A 23,193-nucleotide genomic window follows, 5' to 3' on the forward strand; every position below is an offset into this window, starting at 1 on the left:
TCTATCTAACTCTGTTGTCTATGCTCCATATGGTCTGTTAGTTCACCCTCGTGTTGCGGTGTTGACTCCATCTGCTTATCTGATTGGTCCTTCCATAATAGACACTGGTATTTTTGGGGTATTTTATTAGGATCCCCATTAGCTGTTGCAAAAGCAGCAGCTACTCTTCCTGGGGTCCACACAAAACATGAAACAGAACATTAATAGACAAGAGCAGCTCAAGGACAGAACTACATTAATAAAAAAATCTATGTCATTACCTTAATGTGCTGTTTTCGTGCCAGTTGTCTTTAAACTATGAATGAACATGCTACTGGATGTGTGTGTGTTCCTGGCTCTATCTAGCCCTGACCACATGGTGCAGGGTCATTTCTCTTATTCTGACACAGGCCCCTGTGCCCCTCCCTCTCTTCTCCCCACCTCCCTCCCTTCTCCCCCTTCTTTTAGGGGAGAGAGGCTGAGAGCCAAAGGAAGCCAGGAGAAAAAGGTAGAAGAAAAGGAAGAGAAACTCTGGCTGAACACCGGGCGTGATAACAGAGAGAGAGAGACACAAGCTCGCTCGGCAGGAGTGTGTGCAGATTGCCCTCTGTGTGCGTTTCACGTGTGTGTTGAGCAGGTGGGACTTTGATGGGACAGTGAGCAATGCCTCACACTCAGCAACATCAGGTTGGCAGTAGGGGGCGACGCCCCCCTCTCCTCCACCACCCTATCCTCCTCCTCCCACTCTTCTCTCTTCTCCTATCCCACGCCCCCCAGCTCAGCCAAGGAGCCATACACATACCTTCTAACTGTGAGTACACCATCTTCACCTTATTTACACATCAATGTATTGTAGATATAATATAACATAATATATATTTAAGCAATAAGGCCCAAGAGTTTGTGGTATATGGCCAAAATAGGGATGTTTTTACGCACAACGCATTGTGGAGTGCCTGGATACAGCCATTAGCCGTATCCATTTTCTTGTTACTTACAACCTCATGCTATTCGCATTAGCCTATGTTAGCTCAACCATCCCGTGGAAGGGACACCGATCCCAAAGAAGTTTTAAATTGTTTGCCCCCGAAAAGGACTCAAGTAAAAGATAAGTCACCCAGTAAAATACTACTTGAGTAAAAGTCTAAAAGTATTTGGTTTTTAATATACTGAAGTATCAAAAGTAAATGTAATTGCTAAAATATACTTACATAATTATATATAATTTCACATTCCTTATATTAAGAACAATGTTCTTGTTTTTTATTTATGCATAGCCAGGGGCACACTCCAACACTCATAATTTACAAACAAAGAATTTGTGTCTGCCAGAGTCTGCCAGACAGTAGTGATGAGGTTCTGACTATGCTCAATATGTGATGATATTAAAACTAAATAATTATAACATTTATTGAACAATTCCTTGAAAACGACACATGGTTGTCAATAATTTTAGCAGTTAAACCACGAAGACAGGGAGGGTCACTGAGTATTTGGCGCATTCAATCTGTGTTTATGTGCATAGAGTGTCTAATTACTTTTTAATTGATTACCTCAACTCATTCATTAGTCATTCTATTGATCTGGTTTCCTTGATGCAAATCAGATTCAGATTGGAGGGCCGAGGTAGTTCAACAGGGAATTGAGTTATACAACACAAGGAGCAGACAGACTGGGTTTGTGGGCCTGCGGGGAAACTGATTCTTATACTTCAAGGTTGCTAAGTTTTCTACAGCTTTGCTTTAATAACAGAGTTAGAGGACTGTGGATGTGTTCCAAATGGCACCCTATTCCCTTTATAGTACACTGCTATATACTACACTACTATATAGTGCACTACTAGTACACTACTAAAAGGTACACTACTATATAGTGAATAGAGTGCTATTTGAGACACATAGGGAGTTAGAGGAAGAATTGTTTTTTGCTGCGGCTGCTATTGTTGTTCTGTTATTCATCTAAGTAAAGTATCAATGACTCACACAGACCTGCGCACGCTCGCACACACACACACACACACACACACACACACACACACACACACACACACACACACACACACACACACACACACACACACACACACACACACACACACACACACACACACACACACACACACACACACACACACACACACATACACACAGTCTGACTGTGATGAAAAGCAGTAAAGCTCCTCCCAGAGAACTAAGGTGTCAGTAAGATATGAGGATGAAAATGAGGAGGAGGAGGAAGAGGAGGAGAGGCAGGTTGAATAGTTGCAGCAGGAGGAGGAGGAAGAGGAGGAGGAGAGGCAGGTTGAATAGTTGCAGCAGTAGGAAGAAGAGGAAGAGGAGGAGGAGAGGCAGGTTGAATAGTTGCAGCAGTAGGAAGAGGAGGAGGAAGAGGAGGAGGAGGAGAGGCAGGTTGAATAGTTGCAGCAGTAGCAGGAGGAAGAGGAGGAGGAGAGGCAGGTTGAATAGTTGCAGCAGTAGGAGGAGGAAGAGGAGGAGGAGGAGAGGCAGGTTGAATAGTTGCAGCAGTAGGAGGAGGAAGAGGAGGAGGAGGAGAGGCAGGTTGAATAGTTGCAGCAGTAGGAGGAGGAAGAGGAGGAGGAGGAGGAGGAGAGGCAGGTTGAATAGTTGCAGCAGTAGGAGGAGGAAGAGGAGAGGCAGGTTCAATAGTTGCAGCAGTAGGAGGAGGAGGAGGAGAGGCAGGTTGAATAGTTGCAGCAGGAGGAGGAAGAGGAGGAGGAGGAGAGGCAGGTTGAATAGTTGCAGCAGTAGGAGGAGGAAGAGGAGGAGGAGGAGAGGCAGGTTGAATAGTTGCAGCAGTAGGAGGAGGAAGAGGAGGAGGAGGAGAGGCAGGTTGAATAGTTGCAGCAGTAGGAGGAGGAAGAGGAGGAGGAGGAGAGGCAGGTTGAATAGTTGCAGCAGGTGAAGGAAGTGGAAGTGGAAGAGATGGAGGACCAGATTCTGGCGATTGTAAAGGTCAAGGTGCCTACTGTTGAATTAACAAGCCTATCTAATGTCAATCAGAGTCACTGAGACAGTTACCTCAATCAATACACCACCCACATCTGAATTCATCTCAGGGAGACCCCGAGGGGTTAAAAATCATTGTCTATTGAAATAGGTAGAATACATATTTATAGCCCATTGGTGGTCGTTGCTTCTCAATGAAAATGAGGGCAAGTACCGATGTTGGCTACGGTGTAATGTAATTTCCTGCCAGACTGTCTTGACTGTAACATACTTTCTCTCTTGTTCTGCCTTTCTCTCTGCTGCTCTGCCTCTGGACTAACAGACCAAATAAATGAATGTAAGTGTTTTACTTCCTTTTGCTTTTAACCATATGGATGTCTGTCTGTCAGTCTCTGTCTATGTCTGTCTGTCTGTTTGTCTCGCTGTCTGTCTGTCTCTCTCTGTCTGGTCTGGTCTGGTCTGGTCTGGTCTGTCTGTCTGTCGAAGTGCAGCAAGAGATACAAGTTGTTGCCACAGCCCCATAGTAAACACCTTCATTATGAGAAAATATTCCTGCATACACAGGACACAATACAAACCCTCAGCTTCCCACTTCACTTTAATAAATCTGGCTTTCGTGTGACTCCTTCACATTAGTGAGTCCAAATGTAGTCTTGTTTTCTTCCTCTTGGAGGAGGTGATACCTACAGGAATTAGGAGGAAGAGAAGGACGCCTGTCTCTAAAACAGGAATAGTGATATCAGATCAAAGAAAGGGGGACTTAAAAAATAGTCTGAAATAGAGGAGGAAATACAAAAAGAAGTATACAAATAAAATACAAGTGTAACCGTTAAAAAACACGTGTAACCTGACAATTCTTCTTACAATAACAGAGCAGCAAGAGGCTGCAGCTCTTCCGACATAAATCTGATCAGCTGAAAAACTGTCTTATTACCTCTGTCATTGGGGATTCTATCATTACAGTCGCTCTCTCTCTCTCTCTCTCTCATCCCTCTCTCCTGTCTGCAGTAGCAGTGTGTGGGAAAAATCACTGTGGAATCCAAGCAAGAAACAAAAGTTATATTACACCCTATGTGTTGTGATAATTGCGTTGTTTGCTCTATAAACTAGTTAGTTCATATGTCTTGACACCGTGATATATAGAAGACTCAGTGGCAGAATTAATTCAACCACACCTTTGTTTCATTACAAAACCAGAGAGCAACATCTGTCTGGTGGAGTCCACAAAGCATATTGCATGTAACCAACAGTTACATGACCTACAGCATGGTCAAGCAAGTTAATGTTTCTACCGAACAACTATTGGTTTAGAACATCGGAGAGTTACCGCAAGTCGCAAATAAAACAGGAGCTGCCTCCACTATTCCAGCCCCATTTCAACTTAAATATTTCAACATAATCAAATCACATATGCTTAGTCTAATACAGTGACAACTAAAATATTCCAAAAACAATTTAGTCCAATCAACATGAGCTAAATATGATGTGTCTTTCCATGGTTCTGATTTATGTCTGTGTGTGAAAAAGTGTGTTGACTCCCTCGACTTGTAGAGAAACACCAACGCCATCCACCTCTCTTTCATGTTGCCAAAACTGTATATCACTCTGTGATACAGTACACACATTTAGTTTTTGTTGTCCTAGGCTACCTGGCTAAAATGCTTGCTCACTAGCCTAACTTCCTTTCATGGGCAACGATTAGCCAGCAAGTTAACATTAGTCTACTACATCTAGCTACATGTTGAACTTCCATCCTCTCAGGCCAGGTCCACAATGTATGAATATATGGTTGGATCAGAATCGCCGTTATAATCATTGGCCAATGCGGAGAATTAAGTAAAACCACAAGTCCAAATCCCTGTCTCCATCCATGGCTAATTTAGGAATGAGCCAATTTTAGCTAGCTAGCTAGCCACCGGAGGACAACAACACAACAAGATGCAACAATTAAAGTTTTTTTCTGTTAATGGCATTTGGCTTGATGGGATATGATTGGTGTGAAGCCAAATCCAAACCATCTTCCCTTGAAACTGTTTTTTGGTGCGCCAGGACCATTCACAGTTGAGTTCACTCAGTTTAGCTAAATGCTGGATTGGCTATTATTGTATAATTTTTTTATCAAGGGAGGCCAAATGCTTGTTGGCTTCCCTTGCATTCAATGCTACGGGCGACAACAATGTCTTGCTCGTTTTGACCAGACAGCATCAGATAGATGGGCTACACGTACTGAGACAGGGCGGCACAGTTTCGCTCGCTCGGATGCTTTGTCCGTTGAGACACATTCAGTCTCTTGAAAATTGAAGGACAATTATGAAACACAGAGAGATGAAAGATCACTTTTTTTCTGTACATTCTTTGGGGAAGCCTGGCTTCCATTAGCACCCATAAATACATGCCACTGCCTGTCTGCCTATCTCTCTGTCTCCCTCCCTGTCCTTGACCTTTGCTCATTGGTCCCTCCACCTCCCGATACCTCTGTTTCTCCCTCTGTGTCTCTCTCTGTCTCTCTCTCCTACTTCCATCTCACCCTCTGCCTCTCTTTTCGTACCTCCTCTCTATCCGACCCTCCATTTCTCCTTCCACCTCCCAATTTCTCCTCCCTTCATCTCCTGCCTTCCTTTGACCATTTACCTACCCATGTTACATAATGTAAATGTATCCTTGAAACTGGGTCTGTCTTTTTCATTCAGAGTCAAATCAGAACCCAACCAACAAGTACCATTGACCTCTAGAGAATGTAGTTCACACTGGCAAAACTAATTGAAAAAAGATGACATAATTTTCCAGCCCACATACTGAAAACACTGAACATGAAAAGCCAACAGGCGTCATAAATAAGGTGGCAAAGGGAGGGTATATTACTGGAAACTTTCAAAGTTTACCAGTAAATTACCAGCATTTTTTTCTGTCAAGGATTTTATGTAATTTATCACAAGACACCTAGTGGCCCTTTTGGGTACTTCAGATTATCACAGGTGTCTGAAATTATAAATGTAAAATATATGAAAGAAGATGATTTTAAAAAATGACAAAGTTGTAAAACCTAAATATAAACCATCAACAAACAAAAAAAATGAAATAAAGAAAAACCCTTGAATGAGTAGGTGTGTCCAAACTTTTGACTGGTACTGTATATATGTTTAATAACTTTTATTTATTTTACTATGTTAATATGTTTTGTTGTCATTGTTTTGGTGTCAAACTGGTGGCAGTTGTGAAAAAAAACAATAGTTAGAAGAGTTGCCAAAATAATGGCAAGAACCATATGGTATATCCACTAGAAATGTGAATACTATATAAGAATAAAAAAATGTTTTAAGTTAAAGTATAAATTACCAAAGTCACAATAGATTGCCATAGATTTTCTGTTAACTACCAAAATTATAGAAGATTCCGTTAACTTTGGTAAATTACCTTTGCAACCCTAGTCATACAACATATGGCAACAGAGAATGTATAGAATATGGCTATTGTCCTAAATGTCTCCCTATATAATGCACCACCTTTGACCAGAGCCCTAAGGGAAAGGGTGCCATTTTGGATAAAGTTACCATGTTCTTTATCGCTGAACCACGGCCCAGTATGTAGGGTTTTATGAGTCGAATAATAGTGGGTGTTTTAAGAACATAACAGTACATCATAACAGTAGAAAGAGGAATCACTCATCTTTTTCTACATTATCTCTCATCCCCAAGGCCCTGTCTTTTCTACCACTCAGCTAATGTAATATATATATTACACTACTGTCTCCTTAGCATTAATATACACCATCACTTTCCTCTGTTCTCAACGCATTCTCTCCCCGTCCCCCTCTCTCCATTTCCGTCTATTCTCGTGGGGGACTTTAGTGATATGAATGAATACATTCCCCCATTATGTTTCAGGAAATGGAAATGACTGCTATCACTGATTCCCTCTGTGAGCCAGGTCCTGTCAGTGGCCGTAGGACTGTCGGTTCTAGTTGGTGGGCTATTAACCCCTGTGTGAGTCAGAATATAAGTAGCACAGTTGAGCTGTAGGGTGGTGGGCTGTAGTTAGTAAGACTATGGGCTTTAGGACTGTGTGGGGTGGCAGATAGTCTAGCGGTTAAGAGCATTTGGGCCAGTAACAAAAAGGTTGCTGGTTCGAATACCTGAGCCAACTAGGTGAAAAATCTATCGATGTGTGTGTGTGCTAACTTTGTGTCTCTCCCATCCAGTTAAGAAACCCCCAGTGATCACCACCCAGCCTGAGTCCATCACGGTGTTCGGTGCTGAAGACATCCTCCTGACCTGCGAAGCATCAGGGAACCCTCCTCCCGAGTTAGTAACCTAACACCAAGCCCTTAGAAAAAAACTGCAGTTAATATAAAGTGCAGTATGTCCCAATTACCACACTTCACTGCTATAACTACAGCTATAATTACAGATCTGTTTTTATTAACTGTTTTGTAAGGAACATGACATGTAGTCTTTCAGACATCTAGAAATGTTCCATTAGAATTACAGGAGAGCACAGCTCCTCACAGTCACAGATTGCATTCCAAATGGCACACTGTTACCTTTAAAGTGCACTACTTTTCACCTGGGCACTGGTAAAAAGTAGTGCACTGTGTAGGGAATAGTGTGCTATTTGGAATGTATTCCCACTACTTATTGTAATGAACATGAGAGACAGAGAGATGGTTTCAAGCGCAGGGCGCAGCAGGTGTTTATTGCAAAGGACCATAGGAGGAGGCAGGTAGCTGGGTCCAGGGGCAGGCAGAAGGTCACACACAGGAGGAGGCAGGTAGCTGGGTCCAGGGGCAGGCAGAAGGTCAGACACAGGAGGAGGCAGGTAGCTGGGTCCAGGGGCAGGCAGAAGGTCATACACAGGAGGTCCAAAAAGGTAACAGTAAAGGCAGAGAAAAGGCTAGTAACGTAGTCCGGGAGATCAGGCAATAGGTAGATAACAGGAAATCCGATGGGCTAAAGTACAGGCAGGGAAAAGGCGTCGTTAGTGAGGCAGGCAACAACTATTATACATGGGAGGAGTAAATCACTGGAAACCCAGAGCTCAGAAAGACGTGTGTCACAAAACAAACAATACCTCACAGTGATGGGGTGCAAAGAACTGAACTAAATAGTGTGTGATAATGACATACAGGTGTGTGAACAGGTGATTAGAATTCAGGGGATTGGGATCTGGAGAGTGAGCTGCGTTCAGGGGATCTTTGTGTTTGAGAGTGGAAGCTGGAAAGTGGGCTGGAAAGTGAGCTGCGTTCAGGGGATCTATGTGTTTTAGAGTGTGAGTTGGAAGCAGACATTACACTTATTACAGCAAGGGAAACATGCAATTTTACACTCAAGGGACTGTGTCATTTTGTCTCTTCTTGTACTAGGTGGAAAAAAAGCTCAATTTGTAGAGGAAGAGATGTATATTGAAACGACAGTACATAAGGCTCAGACTCATTCCTCTATTCAATTCTTTCCTCTTCTTTTAGTCAAACAGAGTTGATTGCAGGGTTAAGCTGTGGCTTTAACTCTGTCTCCATGTCTTCACTCTCTCTTTGCCTCTCTCTTTATTTATCTCGCTCTCCTGTTCCCTCCCTCTCTCAGTTTCCGCTGGACTAAAGATGGGGAAGAATTTATCCCTGCCAATGACCCGGGCTTGTCGGTGTCTCCGGGTTCTGGAACCTTCATGAAAACCGAGGTGGTGTCAGGCCCCATGAGCCAATACAAGGGCAAATACAGCTGCTACGCTGATAACGCATTAGGAACTGCTGTGTCTAACGAGGTCCAGCTCAGCACTGAGAGTGAGTAAACCAGAAACTCCAGTCCAACATTCCAATGACCACCAACTATGCTTTGTTTCCAATATCCATACTAGTACATTTACATTTACATTTAAGTCATTTAGCAGACGCTCTTATCCAGAGCGACTTACAAATTGGTGCATTCACCTTATGACATCCAGTGGAACAGCCACTTTACAACAGTGCATCTAAATCTTTTAAGGGGGGGGGTCAGAAGGATTACTTTATCCTATCCTAGGTATTCCTTAAAGAGGTGGGGTTTCAGGTGTCTCCGGAAGGTGGTGATTGACTCCGCTGTCCTGGCGTCGTGAGGGAGTTTGTTCCACCATTGGGGGGCCAGAGCAGCGAACAGTTTTGACTGGGCTGAGCGGGAACTGTACTTCCTCAGTGGTAGGGAGGCGAGCAGGCCAGAGGTGGATGAACGCAGTGCCCTTGTTTGGGTGTAGGGCCTGATCAGAGCCTGGAGGTACTGAGGTGCCGTTCCCCTCACAGCTCCGTAGGCAAGGACCATGGTCTTGTAGCGGATGCGAGCTTCAACTGGAAGCCAGTGGAGAGAGCGGAGGAGCGGGGTGACGTGAGAGAACTTGGTAAGGTTGAACACCAGACGGGCTGCGGCGTTCTGGATGAGTTGTAGGGGTTTAATGGCACAGGCAGGGAGCCCAGCCAACAGCGAGTTGCAGTAATCCAGACGGGAGATGACAAGTGCCTGGATTAGGACCTGCGCCGCTTCCTGTGTGAGGCAGGGTCGTACTCTGCGGATGTTGTAGAGCATGAACCTACAGGAACGGGCCACCGCCTTGATGTTAGTTGAGAACGACAGGGTGTTGTCCAGGATCACGCCAAGGTTCTTAGCGCTCTGGGAGGAGGACACAATGGAGTTCTCAACCGTGATGGCGAGATCATGGAACGGGCAGTCCTTCCCCGGGAGGAAGAGCAGCTCCGTCATGCCGAGGTTCAGCTTGAGGTGGTGATCCGTCATCCACACTGATATGTCTGCCAGACATGCAGAGATGCGATTCGCCGCCTGGTCATCAGAAGGGGGAAAGGAGAAGATTAATTGTGTGTCGTCTGCATAGCAATGATAGGAGAGACCATGTGAGGTTATGACAGAGCCAAGTGACTTGGTGTATAGCGAGAATAGGAGAGGGCCTAGAACAGAGCCCTGGGGGACACCAGTGGTGAGAGCGCGTGGTGAGGAGACAGATTCTCGCCACGCCACCTGGTAGGAGCGACCTGTCAGGTAGGACGCAATCCAAGCGTGGGCCGCGCCGGAGATGCCCAACTCGGAGAGGGTGGAGAGGAGGATCTGATGGTTCACAGTGTCGAAGGCAGCCGATAGGTCTAGAAGGATGAGAGCAGAGGAGAGAGAGTTAGCTTTAGCAGTGCGGAGCGCCTCCGTGATACAGAGAAGAGCAGTCTCTGTTGAATGACTAGTCTTGAAACCTGACTGATTTGGATCAAGAAGGTCATTCTGAGAGAGATAGCAGGAGAGCTGGCCAAGGACGGCACGTTCAAGAGTTTTGGAGAGAAAAGAAAGAAGGGATACTGGTCTGTAGTTGTTGACATCGGAGGGATCGAGTGTAGGTTTTTTCAGAAGGGGTGCAACTCTCGCTCTCTTGAAGACGGAAGGGACGTAGCCAGTGGTCAGGGATGAGTTGATGAGCGAGGTGAGGTAAGGGAGAAGGTCTCCGGAAATGGTCTGGAGAAGAGAGGAGGGGATAGGGTCAAGCGGGCAGGTTGTTGGGCGGCCGGCCGTCACAAGACGCGAGATTTCATCTGGAGAGAGAGGGGAGAAAGAGGTCAGAGCACAGGGTAGGGCAGTGTGAGCAGAACCAGCGATGTCGTTTGACTTAGCAAACGAGGATCGGATGTCGTCGACCTTCTTTTCAAAATGGTTGACGAAGTCATCTGCAGAGAGGGAGGAGGGGGGGGGGAGGGGGAGGAGGATTCAGGAGGGAGGAGAAGGTGGCAAAGAGCTTCCTAGGGTTAGAGGCAGATGCTTGGAATTTAGAGTGGTAGAAAGTGGCTTTAGCAGCAGAGACAGAAGAGGAAAATGTAGAGAGGAGGGAGTGAAAGGATGCCAGGTCCGCAGGGAGGCGAGTTTTCCTCCATTTCCGCTCGGCTGCCCGGAGCCCTGTTCTGTGAGCTCGCAATGAGTCGTCGAGCCACGGAGCGGGAGGGGAGGACCGAGCCGGCCTGGAGGATAGGGGACATAGAGAGTCAAAGGATGCAGAAAGGGAGGAGAGGAGGGTTGAGGAGGCAGAATCAGGAGATAGGTTGGAGAAGGTTTGAGCAGAGGGGAGAGATGATAGGATGGAAGAGGAGAGAGTAGCGGGGGAGAGAGAGCGAAGGTTGGGACGGCGCGATACCATCCGAGTAGGGGCAGTGTGGGAAGTGTTGGATGAGAGCGAGAGGGAAAAGGATACAAGGTAGTGGTCGGAGACTTGGAGGGGAGTTGCAATGTGGTTAGTGGAAGAACAGCATCTAGTAAAGATGAGGTCAAGCGTATTGCCTGCCTTGTGAGTAGGGGGGAAGGTGAGAGGGTGAGGTCAAAAGAGGAGAGGAGTGGAAAGAAGGAGGCAGAGAGGAATGAGTCAAAGGTAGACGTGGGGAGGTTAAAGTCGCCCAGAACTGTGAGAGGTGAGCCGTCCTCAGGAAAGGAGCTTATCAAGGCATCAAGCTCATTGATGAACTCTCCGAGGGAACCTGGAGGGCGATAAATGATAAGGATGTTAAGCTTGAAAGGGCTGGTAACTGTGACAGCATGGAATTCAAAGGAGGCGATAGACAGATGGGTAAGGGGAGAAAGAGAGAAAGACCACTTGGGAGAGATGAGGATCCCGGTGCCACCACTCCGCTGACCAGCTGCTCTCGGGGTGTGCGAGAACACGTGGGCGGACGAAGAGAGAGCAGTAGGAGTAGCAGTGTTATCTGTGGTGATCCATGTTTCCGTCAGTGCCAAGAAGTCGAGGGACTGGAGGGAGGCATAGGCTGAGATGAACTCTGCCTTGTTGGCCGCAGATCGGCAGTTCCAGAGGCTACCGGAGACCTGGAACTCCACGTGGGTCGTGCGCGCTGGGACCACCAGATTAGGGTGGCCGCGGCCACGCGGTGTGAAGCGTTTGTATGGTCTGTGCAGAGAGGAGAGAACAGGGATAGACAGACACATAGTTGACAGGCTACAGGAGAGGCTACGCTAATGCAAAGGAGATTGGAATGACAAGTGGACTACACGTCTCGAATGTTCAGAAAGTTAAGCTTACGTAGCAAGAATCTTATTGACTAAAATTATTAAAATGATACAGTACTGCTGAAGTAGGCTAGTTGGCAGTGGCTGCGTTGTTGACACTACACTAATCAAGTCGTTCCGTTGAGTGTAATAGTTTCTACAGTGCTGCTACAGTGCTGCTATTCGGTGGCTGGCTGGCTAGCTAGCAGTGTTGATTACGTTACGTTGCGTTAAAAGAACGACAATAGCTGGCTAGCTAACCTAGAAAATCGCTCTAGACTACACAATTATCTTAGATACAAAGACGACTATGTAGCTAGCTACGATCAAACAAATCAAACCGTTGTACTGTAATGAAATGAAATGAAAATGTGATACTACCTGTGGAGCGAAGCGGAATGCGACTGGGTTGTTGAGTGCGGAAGTTCTATTCGGTAGACGTTGGCTAGCTGTTGGCTAGCTAGCAGTGTTTCCTACGTTAAGGACGACAAATAGCTGGCTAGCTAACCTCGGTAAATTAAGATAATCACTCTAAAACTACACTCTGAACTACCCAATTATCTTGGATACGAAGACAGCAAAGACAACTATGTAGCTAGCTAACACTACACTAATCAAGTCGTTCCGTTGAGTGTAATAGTTTCTACAGTGCTGCTATTCGGTAGACGGTGGACGTTTGCTACCTGGCTAGCTGGCTAGCTGCTGGGCAGATAGCAGTGTAGACTGCGTTCGGACGACGAAATACGATAATTACGCAATTATCTTTGATACAAAGACGGCTATGTAGCTAGCTAAGAAGAAGTTGCTAAGATTAGACAAATCAAACCGTTGTACTATAATGAAATGTAATGAAATGTAATGAAAAGTTATACTACCTGCGGAGCGAATGCGAATGCGACCGCTCGCTCCAAACCGGATATCCTATCCTATCCTATCCTAGTACAACAGCTAGAGTGCATCCCCAGTACATAGATTTTTTTAGTATTACGCTAGTGTGGAGATTTGAACAGTTTGGAACTTGAACATTCTTCCTTTTTTGCACATTAGTAGATTTCATGGCTTGTGTCTGCTGCTGACAATCAGTAGATTAATCATTGTGAAATCTCCCTCACAGAGAAACAAAGTAACACTGTGTGAGGGACTTCAAGGTTAACCAAAACATTTCCATCACTTCTTTCAAAATCTTTCTAGGCTTGAGAGGTTTTTAGTGTCAAGGTGTGGATATCTAGGCTGAGACATCATGCAGCTGCTGGTAAAAGTCTTTGTGCATGCATGGCCACGCAGTCGTGGGTGAACAGGGAGTACAGGAGAGGGCTCAGAACGCACCCTTGTGGGGCCCCAGTGTTGAGGATCAGCGGGGTGGAGATGTTGTTACCTACCCTCACCAGCTGGGGGGCGGCCCGTCAGGAAGTCCAGTACCCAGTTGCACAGGGCGGGGTCGAGACCCAGCTTCTCGAGCTTGATGACGAGTTTGGTGTTAAATGCTGAGCTGTAGTCGATGAACAGCATTCTCACATAGTTATTCCTCTTGTCCAGATGGGTTAGGGCAGTGTGCAGTGTGATGGCGATTGCATCGTCTGTGGACCTATTGGGGCGGTAAGCAAATTGGAGTGGGTCTAGGGTGTCAGGTAGGGTGGAGGTGATATGGTCCTTGACTAGTCTCTCAAAGCACTTCATGATGATGGAAGTGAGTGCTACGGGGCGATAGTCATTTAGCTCAGTTACCTTAGCTTTCTTGGGAACAGAAACAATGGTGGCCCTCTTGAAGCATGTGGGAACAGCAGACTGGGATAAGGATTGATTGAATATGTCCGTAAACACACCAGCCAGCTGGTCTGCGCATGCCCTGAAGACGCGGCTGGGGATGCCGTCTGGGCCTGCAGCCTTGCGAGGGTTAACACTTTTAAATGTTTTACTCACGTCAGCTGCAGTGAATGAGAGTCCGCAGGTTTTGGTAGTGGGCCGAGTCAGTGGCACTGTATTGTCCTCAAAGCGAGCAAAAAAGTTGTTTAATCTGTCTGGGAGCAAGACATCCTGGTCCGCGACGGGGCTGGTTTTCTTTTTGTAATCCGGGATTGACTGTAGACCCTGCCACATACCTCTTATGTCTGAGCCGTTGAATTGCGACTCTACTTTGTCTCTATACTGACGCTTAGCTTGTTTGATTGCCTTGAGGAGGGAATAGCTACACTGTTTGTATTCGGTCATGTTTCCGGTCACCTGCAATCATCAAGTTTGCAGACGACACTACAGTGGTAGGCTTGATTATCAACAACGACGAGACAGCCTACAAGGAGGAGGGGAGGGCCCTCTGAGTGTGGTGTCAGGAAAATAACCTCACACTCAACGTCAACAAAACAAAGGAGATTATCGTGGACTTCAGGAAACAGCAAAGGGAGCATCTCCCTATCCACATCGACGGGACAGTAGTGGAGAAGGTGGAAAGTTTTAAGTTCCTCGGCGTACACATCACAGGCAAACTGAAATGGTCCACCCACACAGACAGCGTGGTGAAGAAGGCACAACAGCTCCTCTTCAACCTCAAGAGGCTGAAGAAATTTGGCTTGTCACTGAAAACACTCACACACTTTTACAGATGCACAATCGAGAGCATCCTGTCGGGCTGTATCACCGCCTGGTACGGCAACTGCTCGGCCCACAACCGTAAAGCTCTCCAGAGGGTAGTGAGGTCTGCACAACGCATCACTGGGGGCAAACTACCTGCCCTCCAGGACACCTACACCACCCGATGTCACAGGAAGGCCAAAAAGATCATCAAGGACAACAACAACCCGAGCCACTACCTGTTCACCCCGCTATCATCTAGAAGGCGAGGTCAGTACAGGTGCATCAAAGCTGGGACCGAGAGACTGAAAAACAGCTTCTATCTCAAGGCAATCAGATTGTTCAACAGCCATCACCCATATTGAGTGGCTGCTGCCAACATACTGACTCAATCTCTAGCCACTTTAATAATAAAAAATTGGATTTAATAAATGTATCACTAGTCACTTTAAACAATGCCACTTTATATAATGTTTACATACCCTACATTACTCATCTCATATGTATATACTGTACTCTATACCATCTACTGCATCTTGCCTATGCCACACGGCCATCACTCATCCATATATTTTTATGTACATACATGGTGGCGAATCGCATCTCTGCATGTCTGGCAGACATATCAGTGTGGATGAAGGATCACCACCTCAAGCTGAACCTCGGCAAGACGGAGCTGCTCTTCCTCCCGGGGAAGGACTGCCCGTTTCATGATCTCACCATCACGGTTGACAACTCCATTGTGTCCTCCTCCCAGAGCGCTAAGAACCTTGGCATGATCCTGGACAACACCCTGTCGTTCTCAACTAACATCAAGGCGGTGGCCCGTTCCTGTAGGTTCATGCTCTACAACATCCGCAGAGTACGACCCTGCCTCACACAGGAAGCGGCGCAGGTCCTAATCCAGGCACTTGTCATCTCCCGTCTGGATTACTGCAACTCGCTGTTGGCTGGGCTCCCTGCCTGTGCCATTAAACCCCTACAACTCATCCAGAACGCCGCAGCCCGTCTGGTGTTCAACCTTACCAAGTTCTCTCACGTCACCCCGCTCCTCCGCTCTCTCCACTGGCTTCCAGTTGAAGCTCGCATCCGCTACAAGACCATGGTCCTTGCCTACGGAGCTGTGAGGGGAACGGCACCTCAGTACCTTCAGGCTCTGATCAGGCCCTACACCCAAACAAGGGCACTGCGTTCATCCACCTCTGGCCTGCTCGCCTCCCTACCACTGAGGAAGTACAGTTCCCGCTCAGCCCAGTCAAAACTGTTCGCTGCTCTGGCACCCCAATGGTGGAACAAACTCCCTCACGATGTCACGAATCCCGCCGAGGATGGTGCCTCTTCCTGTTCGGGCGGCGCTCGGCGGTCGTCATCACCGGCCTACTAGCTGCCATCGATTCTGTTCTTTTTGTTTCTGTTAGTTTGGGCTGATTGGGTGCACCTGTTTTGAGTTTAGTTTGGGGGGGTAGGCTATTTAAGGGTAGGTAGCCCGCTGGCTGTTGTGCGGGCTTGTTTTCTGTTATGTTGGTGTTGGTTTGTGAAGTGGATTTCTTTATTTTCTCGAAACAGTTTAGTCCGGTGTTTTTGGACTCCTTATTTCATGCGCCCGTATGTTTTGGGGCATGATCGTTTTCCCTGTGCATTGGAAAATAAATCCACGTTCCTTAAACCTGCTCTCTGCGCTTGACTCCATCCACCCAGTACTCCTAGTAGCTCTGACAGAAGCCCGCACCACCTATGGAGTCAGCAGGAGCAGCGACCACCCCTCTCCCAACTATGGAGGAGCGTGTCCATCATCATACAGCTGTACTTCATCGTATCGGGTCAGCGATGGACCAGATGATGGAGAGGATGGAACGATGGGAGAGGAGTGGTCTTCCGACGCCCCCTACAGCTCCCCTGCAGACGACACAACCCACTCCCACAGGGTCATCGGCTGGGACCAGCTCATTGCGTCTCACCCCCCCGAGGGTGTACGATGGAGCAGCGGCTGGTTGCCAGGGATTTTTGCTCCAGCTTGAGCTTTACCTGGCTACCGTGCGTCCGACTCCCTCGGGGGAGGAGAGTGTAAGCCTCCTTGTCTCCTGTTTGTCGGGGAGGGCCCTGGACTGGGCAAACGCCGTCTGGAACAGCCCAGACTCGGCTCGGGACCATTACGCAGAGTTCACCCGCCGGTTTCGGGCTGTGTTCGACCACCCACCAGAGGGTCGAGCGGCGGGTGAGCGTCTGTTCCACCTTCGACAGGAGACGAGGAGCGCCCAGGAGTTCGCATTAGAGTTCCGGACCTTGGCTGCTGGTGCGGGGTGGAATGACAGGGCCTTAATAGACCATTACCGTTGTAGCCTCCGGGAGGACGTTCGTCGGGAGCTAGCTTGTCGGGACACCACACTCTCTTTAGATGAACTGATCGACATGTCGATCCGATTAGATAACTTGCTAGCTGCCCGCGGGCGTTCAGAGGGGGTCCTGTTCATTCCACCTCCCAGCCCTCCCGCTCCAACTCCGATGGAGTTGGGAGGAGCTGCATCTAGGGGGACCGGAGGAGGTGGCTCTTCTTGCACCTACTGTGGCCGGAGAGGACACACTTCGGACCGGTGCTGGAGGAGTCCATCTGGGAGTCGGGATGGCAGGCGGAATACTCCTCGGCCACCCCAGGTGAGTAGGCACAAGACTCACCCAGAGCTCCCTGTTGGTCACATGTTTTTGGTTATTTTTTTCCCTGCGTTTTCCCCCTCTCTTCAGCATAAGGCGCTAGTCGATTCAGGCGCAGCTGGGAGTTTTATGGATCGCGGACTCGCCCGTAGGTTGGGTATTCCGCTGGTGCAGATAGACCCACCTTTTCCCGTGCACTCCCTAGATAGCAGACCGTTAGGGTCAGGGCTGGTCAGGGAGGCCACGATTCCGCTGGACATGGTAACCCATGGGGATCATAGGGAGCAGATCAGTTTTTTCCTTATTGACTCACCTGGGTTTCCAGTGGTGTTGGCTGTTCCCTGGTTAGCCATTCACAATCCCCTCATTTCCTGGCGACAGGGAGCTCTTCAGGGGTGGTCAGATGAGTGTTCAGGTAGGTGTGTGGGAGTTTCCATTGGTGCCACATCGGTGGAGAGTCCAGACCAGGTTTCCACCGTGCGCATTCCCCCAGAATATGCCGATTTGGCTATCGCTTTTAGTAAGAAGGAAGCGACTAAATTACCACCTCATCGACGGTGGGATTGCGTGATAAACCTCCAGGAGAACGCTGCACTTCCCAGGAGTCACGTGTACCCATTGTCACAGGAGGAGACGTTGGCTATGGAGACATATGTCACGGAAGCTCTGGGACAAGGGTTCATTCGGCCCTCCATGTCACCCGCCTCCTCGAGTTTCTTTTTTGTGAGAAAAAAGGAGGGAGGACTGCGTTCGTGCATTGATTATCGAGGTCTAAATTCAATCACAGTGGGATTTAGTTATCCACTACCTCTCATCGCTACGGCGATGGAATCATTCCACGGAGCGCGTTTTTTCACAAAACTGGACCTCAGGAGCGCGTATAATCTGGTGCGTATTCGGGGAGGAGACGAGTGGAAAACAGCGTTTAGTACCACATCAGGCCACTATGAGTACCTCGTCATGCCGTATGGGTTGAAGAATGCTCCAGCCGTCTTCCAATCCTGTGTAGATGAGATTCTCAGGGACTTGCAGGGGCAGGGTGTGGTAGTATATATTGATGACATCTTGATCTATTCTGCCACACGCGCCGCGCATGTCTCCCTGGTGCGCAGGGTGCTTAGGCGACAGCTGGAGCATGACCTGTACGTCAAGGCTGAGAAATGCGTGTTCTCCAAACCAGCCGTTTCCTTCCTGGGTTATCGCATTTCCACCTCGGGGGTGATGATGGAGTGTGACCGCGTTAACGCCGTGCGTAATTGGCCGACACCAACCACGGTAAAGGAGGTGCAGCGGTTTTTGGGGTTTGCCAATTACTACCGGATGTTTATCCGGGGTTTTGGTCAAGTGGCGGCACCCATTACCTCACTGCTGAAGGGGGGGCCGGTGCCTCTACGGTGGTCGGCCGAGGCAGATGGAGCCTTCAACCAGTTGAAGGCAAGGTTTACTGAAGCTCCCGTGTTGGCGCATCCGGACCCCTCGTTAGCGTTCATAGTGGAGGTGGATGCGTCCGAGGCTGGTGTTGGAGCCGTGCTATCACAGCGCTCGGGCACTCCACCGAAGCTCCGTCCCTGTGCTTTCTTTTCTAAGAAGCTGGAGCCGGCGGAGCGGAACTATGATGTGGGGGACCGGGAGTTACTAGCTATGGTCAAAGCCCTGAAGGTGTGGAGACACTGGCTTGAGGGGGCAAAATACCCTTTTCTCATCTGGACTGACCACCGCAATCTGGAGTATATCCGAGAGGCGAAGAGACTGAATCCGCGTCAAGCTAGGTGGGCCATGTTCTTTACTCGTTTTAGATTTACGATCTCTTACCGACCAGGTTCCCTCAACACTAAGGCCGACGCGCTGTCTCGTCTCTATGACACGGATGACCGGCCCATCGATCCGACTCCCATCCTTCCAGCCTCGTGTCTGGGGGCCCCGGTGGTATGGGAGGTGGACGCGGACATCGAGCGGGCGTTAAGGGTAGAACCTGTGCCATCCCAGTGTCCTACTGGCCTTAGGTACGTACCGCTTGGTGTTCGTGATCGGTTGATTCGGTGGGCTCATACATTACCTTCTTCGGGTCATCCGGGGATTGGGAAGACAGTGCGGGGTCTTAGGAGGAAATACTGGTGGCCCACCTTGGCTAAGGACGTGAGACTCTATGTCTCTTCCTGCTCGGTATGCGCACAGAGTAAGGTTCCTAGGCACCTGCCGAGAGGGAAGTTACAACCCCTCCCGGTTCCACAACGGCCATGGTTTCATTTATCGGTAGATTTCCTAACTGATCTTCCCCCGTCTCAGGGGAACACTACTGTTTTGGTCGTTGTGGATCGGTTTTCTAAGTCCTGTCATCTCCTTCCATTGCCTGGTCTCCCTACGGCCCTACAGACTGCGGAGGCTCTATTTACCCACGTCTTCCGGCATTACGGGGTGCCGGAGGATATCGTATCTGATCGAGGTCCCCAGTTCACGTCCCGGGTATGGAGGGCGTTTATGGAGCGTCTGGGGGTCTCGGTCAGCCTTACCTCTGGGTATCACCCCGAAAGTAATGGGCAGGTGGAAAGAGTGAACCAGGAAGTGGGTAGGTTTCTGAGGTCGTATTGCCAGGACCGGCCTGGAGAATGGGCAAGGTACATCCCGTGGGCAGAGTTGGCCCAGAACTCACTCCGCCACTCCTCTACTAACATGTCGCCATTTGAATGCGTATTGGGGTACCAGCCGGTCCTGGCTTCCGTGGCATCAGAGCCAGACCGAAGCTCCTGCGGTGGAGGAGTGGGTACAGCGCTCTAGAGAGACCTGGCGGGCTGTTCAGGCCTCTCTCAGGCAGGCCAGTGAGCGGCAGAAGAGGAGCGCTGACCGCCACCGCAGTGAGGCCCCTGTGTTCGCACCAGGGGACAGGGTCTGGCTCTCGACCCGAAACCTGCCCCTCCGCCTGCCCTGCCGGAAGCTGGGGCCGCAGTGTGTGGGGCCATTTAAAGTCCTGAGGAGGATAAACGAGGTGTGTTATAGATTACAACTCCCTTCTTACTATCGTATTAACCCCTCGTTTCATGTGTCTCTCCTCAGGCCGGTGGTAGCTGGTCCCCTTCAGGAAGGTGAGGTACCGGAGGTCCCTCCGCCCCCTCTGGAGATCGAGGGGTCCCCGGCGTACGCTGTACGAGCTATTCTGGACTCGAGACGCCGGGTGAGGGGCCTGCAGTACCTCGTTGACTGGGAGGGGTACGGTCCGGAGGAGAGGTGCTGGGTACCGGGGAGAGACATTTTAGATCCTTCCCTCTTGGCTGATTTTCACCGTCGCCACCCGGATTGTCCTGCGCCTCGTGATCGTTTTCCCTGTGCATTGGAAAATAAATCCACGTTCCTTAAACCTGCTCTCTGCGCTTGACTCCATCCACCCAGTACTCCTAGTAGCTCTGACACACGACGCCAGGACAGCGGAGTCAATCACCACCTTCCGGAGACACCTGAAACCCCACCTCTTTAAGGAATACCTAGGATAGGATAAAGTAATCCTTCTGACCCCCCTCCCCCCCCTTAAAAGATTTAGATGCACTATTGTAAAGTGGCTGTTCCACTGGATGTCATAAGGTGAATGCACCAATTTGTAAGTCGCTCTGGATAAGAGCGTCTGCTAAATTACTTAAATGTAAATGTAAATGTACATATTCTTATTCATTCCTTTACACTTGTGTGTATAAGGTAGTTGTTGTGAAATTGTTAGATTACTTGTGAGATGTTACTGCACGGTCGGAACTAGAAGCACAAGCATTTCGCTACACTTGCAATAACATCTAATAACCATGTGTATGTGACCAATAACATTTGATTTGACTCTCTCACAAACACAAACACACACACACACACACACACACACACACACACACACACACACACACACACACACACACACACACACACACACACACACACACACACACACACACATACACATACACATACACATACACACACACATCTACCTGTATCTCCGGCTCTCTCTCTCTCCGGAAACCTCCTTCTCAGTTTCCCTGACGACGAGGTCTAGTTGACATCGTGCAGCAACAGAACAGCAACATCTTTACTCTGCTAGGTCTGCTGGGAGTATTAATGATGAGAACAATAGAGAAGAGAGCACACACACAGATTATGCTATGACTCGCAAAGCATTCAGCATCCTACTTCTGGAATATAACACTGCAACTTGTTGTCTCTGAAGATTTATCATATTCTTAAACGTTCAATTCTTGTGCATTGCAGAAGTTTGCCTGTAAACAAGTGGTCTACTGCTTGCATTCTGACTTGTGTTGAAAAGGCTTATATCATTAACACTTTGGCTAAGGCAAAAGGTATTTTGCATTGTAAGCCTCGTCACGAGCATGTATAACACTGTTATGTTGACATACGTGCCATGAGTTGACATACGTGCTGTGAGTCGACATGGGTGTTATGAGTCGACATGGGTGTTATGAGTCGACATGGGTGTTATGAGTCGACATGGGTGTTATGAGTCGACATGGGTGTTATGAGTCGACATACGTGCTATGAGTTGACATACGTGCTTTGAGTTGACATACGTGCTTTGAGTTGACATACTTGTTATGATTTGACATGGGTGTTATGAGTTGACATACGTGCTATGAGTTGACATATGGGCTATGAGTTGACATACGTGCTATGAGTTGACATACGTGCTATGAGTTGACATACGTGCTATGAGTTGACATACTTGTTATGATTTGACATACATTTTCTGAGTTGACAAGAAACTATTATAAGGGGTTATACATGCTCTTAACAAGTAATACATACTGCACGATACCAGCCTCAACTAAAGAATTACTGACATCGCTCTGTGCCTCCCTTTCAGACGCCCCGGCCCTGCAGAAAGAGCAGAAGGTGATAAAGAAGGTGGAGGAAGGAGAGAGTGTGGTACTGAAATGTAACCCTCCCTTCAGCACTGTTCCTCCTGTCATCCACTGGATGGATGAGCGTGAGTATCTCTCTCTCTCTGTCTGTCTGTTTTACTCATCCTTTATCTGTCTCTCCATCTCCTTTGTCCATCTGACTTTTCATCGTGGTATTCTCCCTCCTTCTCACTCCCCTCCCCCCTACTCCCCCTCCCCGCTCCTTCTCTTCTCACTCCCTTCCCCCCTACTTCCCCTCCCCGCGCCTTCTCCTCTCACTCCCTTCCCCCCTACTCCCCCTCCCCGCGCCTTCTCCTCTCACTCCCTTCCCCCCTACTCCCCCTCCCCCTCCTTCTCTTCTCCCCCCCCCCTCCACTCCCCTCCAGGAATGAATCACATTGAGCTAAATGATCGCGTAACCCAGGGTCGGGACGGGAACCTCTACTTCTCTCACGTCACCGTCGATGACACCCGTATTGACTACACCTGTAACGTCCAGTACCTCAGCGCTCGCACCATCCTCTCTAAGGAACCCATCACCCTGACTGTTACAACCTGTAAGCACACCGTCACTCACCATGGTAACACAGTACTATAACTGTTATGACTACACCTATAATGCCCAGCACCTCAAAGCTCCAACCAAACTCTCTAAGGAACCCATCACCCTGACTGTTACAACCTGTAAGTACACCGTCACTCACCATGGCAACACAGTACTATAACTGTTATGACTACACCTATAATGCCCAGCACCTCAGCGCTCCAACCAAACTCTCTAAGGAACCCATCACCCTGACTGTTACAACCTGTAAGTACACCGTCACTCACCATGGTAACGCAGTACTATAACTGTTATGACTACACCTATAAAGCCCAGCACCTCAGCGCTCCAACCAAACTCTCTAAGGAACCCATCACCCTGACTGTTACAACCTGTAAATACTAAGCTAGACAGACCTCAGTAACCGTGGTAACACAATGTAGACTGACCTTGGTCACCATGGTAATGCAGTACGAGTCAATCACCCTGACCATGTGTCACCACTAATAATGTCAGTCACCATGGTAACATACGATAGCACCTGAAGGCCATTTGTTAGCTACAGTACAGGTTGTCTCAACCCCTCCCCACATGTTAGT

The 23,193-nt window shown here is 48.4% G+C and overlaps 1 protein-coding gene across 3 annotated transcripts in view; it reads left to right on the forward strand.

Annotated features, from left to right (window-relative positions):
* The window catches only part of LOC129829651 (neural cell adhesion molecule L1-like), a 146,645-nt gene that overhangs the window by 73,324 nt on the left and 50,128 nt on the right, over window positions 1–23,193 (forward strand). For 2 of the 3 annotated variants that reach the window (XM_055891486.1, XM_055891488.1), the window contains exons 2-7: window positions 448–790; window positions 3,268–3,282; window positions 7,144–7,246; window positions 8,522–8,718; window positions 22,014–22,136; window positions 22,437–22,607. In XM_055891486.1, coding sequence (XP_055747461.1) covers window positions 643–790; window positions 3,268–3,282; window positions 7,144–7,246; window positions 8,522–8,718; window positions 22,014–22,136; window positions 22,437–22,607 — 757 coding nt within the window. In that variant the 5' untranslated portion in view covers window positions 448–642. Of the gene's footprint in view, window positions 1–447; window positions 791–3,267; window positions 3,283–7,143; window positions 7,247–8,521; window positions 8,719–22,013; window positions 22,137–22,436; window positions 22,608–22,867; window positions 22,989–23,193 lie in introns of those variants that run through there. The other variant, XM_055891489.1, reaches the window with a different exon arrangement.

The sequence above is a fragment of the Salvelinus fontinalis genome, chromosome 31 (genome assembly GCF_029448725.1).
Source record: "Salvelinus fontinalis isolate EN_2023a chromosome 31, ASM2944872v1, whole genome shotgun sequence".
Lineage (NCBI taxonomy): Eukaryota > Metazoa > Chordata > Actinopteri > Salmoniformes > Salmonidae > Salvelinus > Salvelinus fontinalis.